At 35.8% G+C, this 12,251-nt stretch overlaps 1 protein-coding gene across 8 annotated transcripts in view; it reads right to left on the bottom strand.

The window, feature by feature from the left end:
* The window catches only part of LOC100341111 (phospholipid scramblase 2), a 105,503-nt gene that overhangs the window by 16,141 nt on the left and 77,111 nt on the right, over positions 1-12,251 (bottom strand). For 6 of the 8 annotated variants that reach the window (XM_008266290.3, XM_008266292.3, XM_008266293.3 and 3 more), the window contains 3 exons: positions 11,816-11,911; positions 4,609-4,722; positions 955-1,092 (listed from right to left, as the gene is read on the bottom strand). Coding sequence is in view for 1 of the 8 variants with exons in the window: in XM_051818687.2 (XP_051674647.2) it covers positions 872-1,092; positions 3,594-3,633; positions 4,609-4,722; positions 11,816-11,911 (471 nt within the window). In the remaining 7 variants the exon portion in view is untranslated. Of the gene's footprint in view, positions 1-871; positions 1,093-3,593; positions 3,634-4,598; positions 4,723-11,815; positions 11,912-12,251 lie in introns of those variants that run through there. The other 2 variants (XM_051818687.2, XM_070073204.1) reach the window with 2 other exon arrangements.

The raw sequence follows: 12,251 nt of genomic DNA, 5'->3' as shown, positions 1-12,251 counted from the left end.
GAACATTCCTTTTTCCCATTAAATGTCTTGGCAGCTTTTTTTTTTTTTAAATAAATATTAGTTATTTGCAAGGCAGACTGACAGAGAGAGAAGGAGGGAGAGACACGAAAGACATTTTCCATCTATTGTCTCAATTATTTCTGGAGTCTCTCTCCTCCATTGTTCCACTGCTGTATAAATATAGAGATAGATAGCTGATAGATGATAGATAGATAGATAGATAGATAGATAGAATGAATGAATGAATTGGATGATTGGGTGGATGAATGTTTGGTTGGATGAATGAATAGGTAGGCTGATAGATAGATGAAAAAATATAATAACACCTGCCATTGGCCCTAGTTCTCTTTCTCTTCTCTTCACCCACTTTGATTGAGTGTCTTCTCTTGATGGCCTCTCATGTGGTCCCATTGTGGCTCCTGAACTCTATTCTCTAGGACCTGTGAGTAATTATACTTTGTTTCCCTGTTTCTCTCCTGTATCCTTCTGCTTATACTTGACTGACTGTCTTACAAAAGAATCCAAAACAATGGTAAAGAAGCATTTGAGGAACTATACAATTGAGAAGCCTCAAACTGTCACTTATTTGATCACAAATGACACAGGTCAAAATCAAGCTTTGGGTAGATTCATAGTTGTATTAAAACAGAAAAGATCTTACAAACATTGTTCATGAAAAAGATGACATGTGTGGTACATGAGTTTCACCCTACATGGTATGAAAATTTAACTCTCTCAAGCAATTTTCGTTCCAGATAACCCTTTGTAGCCAAACCTAGTATCTGAATTTGTCATACTGCCTAGTGTCAGGGCTATTTTGAAACAACTCAAATGTATTTTAAATCATATTGTATAAATAATATTTACTGACCTTTTGTAGACAGCAGCTACTCAGACAAGAGCTACATCTCAGAGCTTTATGTATAGTAATTACATCTTGACCTACGTTGTCGTAAATTGTCATAGTAAAAGGTCTTACAGTCCCACAAATCTTTTGAAGGAACCAATTATTTTTCTCTTCTGCAAAATAAATTCTATGTCCTTGATTATTCATGACATCATATGTTTTACTAATTTCCCAATGACCGAGTTCTAAAGAATGAAACAATATGGTAATTTATTAGTCATATTTATATAAGATGTATAAATTGCATATCAAAGGACTGTGAAATATGCAACTTATATTGGATAGTAAACTACCTGGCTTTAATTATCTTGCTTTCACTTATCTTAGGGTGCCCATCTAGGAAAATGGAAGAGATGGGTTTGCTATCACTATGATTCCTTTCATTGCTAAAATTTTATGCATAGTTCTTTTGTATTATTTTGAATTTCAGTGATGTAAACACATTATGTTTTGAACCAAGTTAAATTTTACTACTCTTTGTCTTATCCTTCCAACAAGATAGTAAAAGTAAAAATAGTTTACTTATGCTAAATTGAGAGAGGTGGGATGCACTCTCTGTTATTCATATAAGATAATAATTAAAATGAACTCTTCTGCAAGCAAAAGGAAGTGTTATCATTTGTTCTAATAATTTTATTTTGGTGATTATAAAAACAAACTAATCATAAAATTTAAGAAAATCTTTTAGGCAGCAAATATTCACTACTGCAGTAGAATGTGGAAACAAAGTATGCATCCAAAAAAGACAACTTGTTGTATCCCCATCTTGAGCATTATTATGTAGCTAATTAAATTCTAGATTTTTATGATAAGGAAACATAAAAATTGAAAGGATACAAATTTCATGGAAAATGATTAAAAGTGATATTTTTTAAATCTCACAAAAATGGTAACCTTAAGAAGCCTTTAGAAAAAATGTGTCAGTAGCTGTGCATGGATAATTTTTTCTTCTCCTTCTTGAAATTTTTCACATGTTCTTAAATGAGTAATATATGTTATTCCAGTGCACATTTAGTATCTCATTTTACTGCTAAACTTTGAAATAGGTAATTATGTATTTTCCTCACATTTTAATGATTTCACCAGCATATGAATATAACTATATTTTTATTTTGTGGCCAATACATTTGAAAAGCATTTATTTTTACTTGATAATGAAAGATAAATCATGATTGAAAACTTATGAAGATACTTTCTGAATGCCTTTTAAAATTAATTTCTTTTTATGCTTAAGAATTGCATATATCTGGCAGAAATTTTTAAAATTCCAAAAGAGCATACAAGAAAAAATAATTTTTTCTTTCTATCCATATCTTTTTTCCCTTCCATCTATAAGTTCATGTATACCTCCCAGAAGTATTCCAAGCATATCCCAAATCTCTCTGTGGTTTAAACACTCACACATACAAACAAACACCCACAAACACCCACTATTATCTGCAATGCATTGCAATTAGTTTTTAACACTTAGCAATATACTTTGGAGATATTCTTCTTAGTAAAACAGAACTATGTTATTCTTTGAAATAATTGAGTAGTTTTGATTTAAATGACATTATAATCATGTAGAGCAGTTCTAAAATTTTAGCCTACATCAGAATCACTTGGTGGGCTTGATAAAGTGCGGATTATTGAACTATAACTCTCAGTTTTCTGACTGGGTGGATCTGTGATGGAGGCTGGGAGTTTTAATTTCTAACATATTCTCAGTTGATGTTTCTGCTTCTATTTCAGGGAACACACTTTGAGAATCACTGGTTTGGAGAACGAGTTCCTTCTGCACTGTGTGTAGATATAGTTCCCACTATATCTGTGACTTCTTAAATTATGAGTAACTGCTGCTATTTCTCTCCTTTGAATTCTCAGACTAGTTTTTAACTTATCTCATGACTTTTGTGACCCCCCCTCCAGTAAGTGTTTTATCTAGGTATATTAGTGCCTCATCCCTTCAGGGTCAGCTCAGATTAGAATCTTCTTTGATCGTGTATGTACAATGAACACATGCATGAATAAGTGATCTTATTATGCTTAAAATATAACGTTTTAGTGACATGCAGCATGAAAACCCAGAGAAAATACTATTTTATAATTTGTTTAAATCGAAAAGCTTTTGTGAGTTAAATCACAAATGCCTATTTTAATCCTACAACCATTAATGTATATAAGGAAGCTCATCAATTGTGATAATACAATTTTACAAACTAAACGTTCCTTTTTGTTTACATACTTTAGTTTCATTGGCATGAGGGAAATACTTGTACTAAGTTGGCATAAACACAAAGAGTGGGACTCTAAAGGACAGTTTAATTTCCCAGACTGGAGAGAAGAATTAGACTACTCAGAAACTTAGCTGCGTTCTGCTTCTACCGGCAAAAGTACTGAAGACTCTGGGCTCAGAAATACCTCTGAGGAATTCAGGATGGAAAAATCATTTCATCAGTTAGACCTACGTTTAGCAAAACTGAAAGTGTCAACCAGAATTTTCAAGAATGGTCATGGAGCCTTTCCTATCAGAAGAAAACTGCTGCATTTACCTTCTCATCATCTGAAGACCTCTACATCCTCTTTATGTTTCCATGGTTTAGTTTCCCTCAGATATAAGAAGCACTTTAACTAACAAAAGCACTAACTAAAGCCATCAAAGTATATTGTCAACAATGGATATGTCAGTGTATTTGGTACGTACCTTCCATATCAAAACGTTGACACACTACTAACTGATTTATCTATTAGAATAGAAAATAAAGATATTGGATATGAAGTACTCAAAATAAATTTAAATGCATCAACACAAATGAATACTTTACATTTAAAGTATTTAAAGTAAATGATACGTGAGCTACATTTCTGCTTTTTGTTCTGTTACATGTCTTGCATATTATAGCAGCCTAATATTACATAATATTTTACATTAGAAATAGAAAAATGCACAATTATTGGATTATAATTGGTTTTATCTTGTTAGTAGTGTACTCAATACTTTGATTAACAAAACTTTTAACCAATTTTTATTAGAGTTTTGAGATTCAGAGAGAAATATCTATAGTGTAATTTGAAATAAAAATCTTAGTTTTTACCAAATTTTAAAAAATGCTATTAGTCCAATTCAATTTTGGGACCAACTTGTAGTTCAGTTTTGAAAATGTCAACCATCTTTTCAAGAAGTAACACTCATGCTTCATTTTTAAAATGTTACAAAATAAGATGTGGCCAAAGATTACAGACATCTGAATTGTCAAAGTTAATTATTTTGGGACAGTACAACAGAAAATTTAATCATAATGGGTAGCATGAACAAATAGTAATTTATTCTCATAACATTTGATTCAGGAGACATTTTTAAATCAGCTTCCATATTTCACATTCACAGTTGAAGCTTCTTGTAACAAGCACTAGATGAAATGAGGATTACTGAAGTAAATTTTAAATTACATTCTTGAAATTGAATTTTCTACTCTAAACAGTAGGTGTTTATCTTGAAATGGGTTCCCCAGGAAATAAATTTGTAAGTAACATTGTTATAACATTTAACATGCTTACTACCTCAAAAATGAACATTTAAATTAAAATATAAAGATCTTAATGTTTAAATTATAACATTTTAGTTGACAGTCAAAATGTTTTACGGCAGAAAGTATATTCTGAAAAATCTAAGTTCATATTATTATGGATCAAACAATTTAATACATACATTATCCTACCTGAGCCAAATGTTCCAATCCTGGTGGACAATTGGTTGTTGCCCTTGGTGTACACATCCATTGTATTGTAGGTTTCATATCATAAGAACTCATAATGTAGATTACATAAATGCCCTAGAGTGACAAATTGCACAGATTTAGTATTATATTTTTTAAAATCTAACAATAGAGATGGGACTAGTTATCCTAGTTAGAGATGGGACTCAATTTCAACTTCTGGCTTGGCTTTTCTTCTTTTTATGGTATAAATATCATCCATTCTCTAATTTTTATTGTTTTATGTGGAAATATTTGTGGTTTTATATATGAAGACTGTCTCCCAACTAAAACCAAAAAGAAATCTTAAGAATACATGAAGTTGGCCGGCACCGCGGCTCACTAGGCTAATCCTCCGCCTTGCGGCGCTGGCACACCGGGTTCTAGTCCTGGTCGGGGTGCTGGATTCTGTCCCGGTTGCCCCTCTTCCAGGCCAGCTCTCTGCTGTGGCCAGGGAGTGCAGTGGAGGATGGCCCAAGTGCTTGAGCCCTGCACCCCATGGGAGACCAGGATAAGTACCTGGCTCCTGCCATTGGATCAGCACCGTGCACCGGCCACAGTGCGCCGGCCGCGGCGGCCATTGGAGGGTGAACCAACAGCAAAGGAAGACCTTTCTCTCTGTCTCTCTCTCTCTCACTGTCTCAATGTCCACTCTGCCTGTCCAAAAAAAAAAAAAAAAAAAAAAAAGAATACATGAAGTCTCAGGTAATGCCATCATGATGAGCCAAGTGTAAATAGTTACACACATACCCATATGACCTTAATCTAATTTAATACGGTTAAGTCATAAAGTTTCAGAATCATTTTTCAAATGACTGGATGAATTCTGCTATCCCTGCATTCCATCTCCCAATCTTGAAGGAAGAGGTATCATGGTGGACATGGGAACGTTTTGTCCTCAGTAGAGAATAGATAAATTGTTTTAAAATATATAGTTTCAGGAGGTATCTGTCTGCAATGCCATGACTCTAACAACTCTCTGAAAAACCAAAATGTCCTTATTGGTCCCCATTAAGATTTCATTATTCTCTGTATTTTCATCGGGTTATTTAGAATGATGCAGGTGAAATAAAAGTGCAAACTCTTCTGCTAGCGCAGTTTCAGAGGATGATTCAGACAGTACTTAGGAATACACTGAAGGTATTGTAGCATTTGTCACATTGGTTTGGGACTAATCTACAACTGATCTTCATGCAGATATAAAAAAATCAAATAAATAAGAGGACACAATTTGTGTACAGAGACAAACACCAATCATTTTAAAGAGGAATGTTAGAAACATGCCATGGGATTCCAATACAATCCCATCAAGGTTGCATGTACCAATGCCATCTCACTAGTCCAAGTTATCAATTTCAATTCACAATTGATCACACTGATAGGTCTAAGAGTCCAAGGGATCACACAAACAAGACTAGTGTCTGCTAATACTAACTGATAGAATCAAAAAGGGAGAGAATGATCCAACATGGGAAGCGGGATACACAGCAGATTCATAGAATGGCAGATGTCCTAAATAGCACTCTGGCCTCAGAATCAGCCCTTAAGGCATTTGAATCTGGCTGAAGAGCCCATGAGAGTATTTTAGGCATGGAAAGCCAAGACACTCTGGAAAAAAAAAAGAAGAAGACCTAAATGGAAGATCTCTGCAAGTGAGATCCCAGTGGAAAGAATGGGGCCATCAAAGAAGGAGGTACCTTTCTCTGATGGGAGGAGAGAACTTCCACCTTGACTATGACCCTGTCTGAATAAGCTCAAAGTCAGCGAACTCAAAAGGCTTCCATTGCCTTGGCAACTCATGACTAGAGCCTAGGAGATTACTGACGCCATAAACAAGAGTGTCAAATTGTTAAGTCAACAACAGGAGTCACTGTGTACTTACTCCTCATGTGGGATCTCTGTCCTTAATGTGTTGTCCAATGTGAAGTAATGCTATAACTAGTACTGAAACAGTATTTTACACTTTGTGTTTCTGTGTGGGTACAAACTGATGAAATCTTTACTTAATATATACTAAATCGATATTCTGTATATAAAGAGAATTAAAAATGAATCTTGATGTGAATGGAATGGGAGAGGAAGCGGGAGATGGGAGGGGTGCGAGTGGGAGGGAAATTATGGGTGGGGGCAATGTAATCCATAAACTGTACTTTGGAAATTTATATTTACTAAATAAAAGTTAAATAATAAAAGAAAACAAGGGTACAATTTAAAGAGTAGATTTGCATTCCAAAGTTACAAACTATGAAATAAAGGTGAAGTAGTGAGAAAGAAAGAAAGGAAAGTAGCCAAAAAAGGGACATGTGAACTTAACAATTATTCTATTTAGAAAAGTCTAGTGGTAAGTCTATGATACATTTTTGAGGAACTCTAAAGTGTTTCTAACTTGATTACTACATTTCACATGCTCCCCAGTAGGTGTATGAGGGCTCCAAATTCTCTACCTTGTCACCAACATTTGCTAATGTCTCATTTTTTTAAAAGATCTATTTATTGATTTGAAAGGCAGAATTATAGAGAGGCAGAGGCAGAGAGAGAGGTCTTCCATCCCGATTCACTCCCCCGTGACTGCAACAGCCAGAGCTGGGCCAGTCCGAAACCAGGAATCAGGAGCTTCTTCCAGGTCTCCCACCCAGGTACAGGGGTCCAAGGACTTGGGCCAGCTTCTACTTTCCCAGGCCATAGCAGGGAGCTGTATCAGAAGTGGAGAAGCCAGGACTCAAACCCAAACCTGCACCCTTATGTGATGCCTACACTTCAGGTTGCAGCTTTACCAGCTTTGCCACAGTGCCAGCCCCTACTGGCTCCCTTTAATTGTAAACATCCTGATGGTGAGAAGTCTTATCTATTCTGGTTCTGATTTATAATTCCCTATTAATTGATGTTCTTAAGCAGCTTTTTTCATGTAATGAATCATTTTTATTTCCTCATATTATTTGTAAATGTTTTTCTTTGTGCTTTCTCTGTATAGCTAAATTTTTAAGGGTTTTCATGTATTCTGGTCAAAATTTTCTTATAAGATATGCAAATATTTTCTTTGTGTGATTGTCTTTTCACTTGATTTCTATTAAACACAGAAGTTCTTAAATTTTATGTAGTTCAATTTATTTATTTTGTCCTAATTGTTTCTTGTGCTTTAGATGTCATATATAAGAAACTATACACTTACTCCAAGATTACAATGATTTATTCCTATGTTATTCGAATTTATGTTTTAGCTTTAGCTCTTACATTTGTATCTTTGATCCCTTCTGGAATTTTATTTTATTTTTTTTTATTTGAAAGACGAACATCCAGAGAGAGAGAGAGAGAGAGAGAGAGAGATCTTTAATTCATTGGTTTGCTTTTCAAATGCCCACAACTCTATGCCAGTGTCTTCCAGCCTCTGCAAAGGGTTCTATGTGTGTTTGACTGGATGGGGGGTAAGGAAGAGAGCAAGTTTTCAATGATGCAGTATGACATTTACAACACTGACATAGCTTTCAGTCCTTGCTTGCACAGAGCTTTAAGGTCTATCTGAAGTGAAAGATTATTTCTTTTTCAAGTCTGTTTTTGAGTGTGTATATAGTTTTAGCCATGTATGTGAAAAGCTCTGCAAGGGGATTCAAGGGAAATTCCAGAAAGTTCATTCACAACAATTCTCTAAGGATGGAACCTACAGGGAAGTAGAAGGACTTTTCTCATCAGTGATTTATTGAAAGGCTGCTGGTTTTCTGTTGTAACAATCTACAACAAGCAGTGATTTAAATGAAAACAAGAGAATTGTCTTACATGTCTCAAGGTCAGAAGCCAGAAATGAGTCCTGTCAGCTACCTTGACTCTAGAAGCTGTAGGAAGAATCTTTTAACCTACACTTATCAGCTTCTGATATTATGATCTCTTCTAAGGATCCTGGTGACTACAGTGGGCCCACCTCAGTAACCCAGGGAAATCTCCCCATCTCAAGATCCTTAATGGAATCAGGTTTGAAAAATACCTGTTTTTTATAGATTGCATATTTACTTATTCTGAGGATTATATTGAATCATTGAAGGACCATTGTTTTATCTGCTAAAGACCTCTTTATGTTCCCTGAAGATTCATATACATCCTATGAAAAGTATTTTCATCCCTGAACAAGTCTCCAAAAATTCAATGTATTACAGTATCTACTGAAGTCCAAAAAATCTCATATAAATCTCATAAGCTCAAAAGTGCAAAATCTTATCATGTAAATCACATTTTGATTGTGACTGTAGGTATGATCTATCCAGTCAAAATTTCTCCCCAAATAAGAAAACACGTTACTCTTCTCATAGTATAGTGGTAGTAAGGCAATAGGACACCTGTTAGAGACATTTCTGTTCAAATAGAGAGAAAATAGAAAGAGGCACTCATCAACCCCAGTAATTTTGAAATCCAGCACATCAAATTCTGCCAGGTAGCATAGCCTTGGAATGATTCTCTGTGGCTTTCAGTTTCAGCATTTGCATCCAGGACTCTGCCTTCTGGTCCTGAAGCTCTGCCCTTAGCATTATCCTTCGTTTTTATTAAAGGTTATCAAGGCACTTCAGCTGAATAATTTTATTAGGCAGTTTCCTTCCAGTAGAATTTTGTGCTTCCAGTAAATTTATTTCATTTTTTCTTTCTCTATCCTTTCCAATCCAAGCTGGCACTGTTTTTGCTAACCTAACATGCTTAAGAACCTATGGTTCTCCAATATATGCTGCATGGTTTGATATAGTAGATAAAAGACTACTACTCTTGTAGTTCCTTGATAATGCAATTTGCATTCCTGTTTTAGATCCAGAAGTCACACACCTAATCTCTTCAATGACCCCATTGTATGATTAAATTTTCTGAAATAGTTGCTACTTCAGAGATACTAGAAAAAGGTTGTTCAACCATTCCCTCCTCTCCAGGGCACACTTTTCTGGTAGTAAGTTTTTCTTTTTTCATGATTTATTCATTCATTTGAAAGTTACACAGAGAGAGGAGGAGAGACAGAGAGAGAGGTCTTCCATACGATGATTCACTCCCCAATTGGCCGCAACAGCTGAAGCTGCACCAATCTGAAGTCAGGAGTCAGGAGCTTCTTCCAGATCTCCCATGTGGGTGCAGGGGCCCAAGGACTTGGGCCATATTCCACTGGCTTTCCAGGCCATAGCAGAGAGCTGGATCAGAAGTGGAGCAGCCGGGTCTCAAACGGACTCACATATGGGATGCTGGCGCTGCAGGTGGTGGCTTTACCCACTATCCCACAGTATCCTCGGTAGTAAGTGTTTAACATTAGTGTCTTGTATATTATAGAAAGGTTGAGAATTTTTCTTTCTTTCTTTTTTTTTTTTTTTTTTGACAGGAAGAGTGGACAGTGAGAGAGAGAGAGACAGAGAGAAAGGTTCACCCTCCAATGGCCGCCGTGGCCGGCGCGCTGCGGCTGGTGCATCACGCTGATCTGAAGCCGGGAGCCAGGTGCTTCTCCTGGTCTCCCATGGGGTGCAGGGCCCGAGGACTTGGGCCATGCTCCACTGCATTCCCGGGCCATAGCAGAGAGCTGCCCTGGAAGAGGGGCAACCTGGACAAAATCCAGCGCCCCAACTGGGACTAGAACCTGGTGTGCCGGCACCGCAGGCGGAGGATTAGCCTATTGAGCCGTGGCGCCGGCCTGAGAATTTTTCTTAAATCATCAAGTCCTCATTCCTTTTCACTTAAAAGTTCTTTTTTCAAGTTTCTCTTTCTTTTTACATTGTACTGTAAGCAATAAGAAGAAAACAGGCTACGACTTCAACACTTTGCTTGGAAATCCCAACTAAAATCCAAGTTCATTACTTATAAATTCCTCTTTCCAAATAAATTTAGGATACAAATAAGCTAAACATTGTCTTCATTTATTAAGAAACTTCACTCTTCATGTTTTTGATATCTTCATTACTTTGTTCTGAGCCTCACAAGGAGCAATATCATTATAAACTTAGTGACTTAGCATTGACTGTATCACAGTTGTAAAGTCCAGAAGTCTTAATTGTATCAGCAGGACCTTGATCTTTCTGGAGGCTCTAGGGAAAAAAATGCATGTCTTGCCAGCTTCCAGAGGCTGCCTGTTTTCCTTGGCTTCTAGCCTCTGTCCCCCATTTTCGAAGTCAACATAGGACTTTTCCTCTTTTGCATCTACCTACTTCTTATAAGGACACTCATGATTATATTGAACCACATCTATATTATAGTATGAGCTCTCCATCTCAAGATCATTAATTTAATCAAATCAGCAAAGCTCCTTTTGCCAGGTAAGGTAACAGGATCACAGCATTTGGAGATTATGATATACTCTCTTTTGTCATATATTATCCTGTCAATCACATCATGCCTATTGTGATGAGGAACTATCAATTTTCAAAATTTCTGTAAGGCTGGGTATCAAGGAATGAGAGTAAGAGAATTAGCAATGCTGCAAAGCTAGCTCTAGTTACTGAGATTTTCCTGTTTTACTTGAATAAGTTCTCTTTAGCTTGATACAAATCTTTGTTAATTTTAAGAATTCTGAAAAAATTGATTTGACAATCATTTTTCCTAGTGTTGTGATTGCTTTTGTTGAGGATCAGATTTCCAAGGGCCCTTACTGTTTAACTGGTGAGTGGCTGTGTGTGTGGGGAGAGGCAGGGCGGGAGGGAGTTTGAGAAAAAAATCAGTGTAGAAAGAAAGACTTTCATTTGGAATTAAAAATAAAAATATACTCTTTATGAGTACCAGTAATAAGTTTTTATATGTAAATTTTATGTTTTATATATAAATGGCAAATATACTATTTAAAAATTTCCAATTATTAAAATAAGAACTTTGTTTTCAATAACCACATTTTAGAATAATGTTATATATATTTTTGTGTGTATATAAATAATGTTTAACATTTGTTAATAAATATACATATATTGATTTTTTGAACACACATCATCAAACAAAAAGATACAATCATGCTAGATAAATTGGTGATATTTTGAGTATTTTCTCAGAGAAATTCAACCTGAAGTTGTTGCCCTATTCTAGATTATTTTTAATTTTCTAAAGCAATATATTTTGCCACTGATCTTAAAATACAAAATTATTTTTCAACACTGTCACAATCTAAATGCTTTCTAAGTCATGGGTCTTCAAAGGACAATGATAAGCATACAATTAAAGAAAATGGACAGCTCACCTGAATCCTTAGAGAGAATATGTATCTTATATTATGCTTCAGCCAAATATGCAGGTTTATTGATGCTTTAGGACATTCTGACTTACTCCTGTGATCCTATATATAAAAAAAAATGCTTATCTGTAGAAGAGATTTGAAATTGGCTTAGTGTGGGAGCTTAAAGATCATTCTTAATTCAACTGTCATCTTTGTTTCACAGATCAAATTTATGAGCCTCAGGAATGTTGTAACTTAGCTTTTTTAATGGAACAACCCACATAGCCCAAAGAAGAGGAGGAGCTGCAGTTGATATGGGCCATGTAATGAGAGGGGAACATGGAGGGAGAACAATGTGTCAGGGCAGGAAAGAGGTGGCCCGTGGAGTGGCACACATCTTACACGAATGGTTAACTGTAAGTTGAAGATGACGTTGGAGGCTCTTTTACTGTGCAACTAT

The sequence above is a fragment of the Oryctolagus cuniculus genome, chromosome 4 (assembly GCF_964237555.1).
Source record: "Oryctolagus cuniculus chromosome 4, mOryCun1.1, whole genome shotgun sequence".
Classification (NCBI taxonomy): domain Eukaryota; kingdom Metazoa; phylum Chordata; class Mammalia; order Lagomorpha; family Leporidae; genus Oryctolagus; species Oryctolagus cuniculus.
This window is presented reverse-complemented; position numbering and strand designations above follow the sequence as displayed.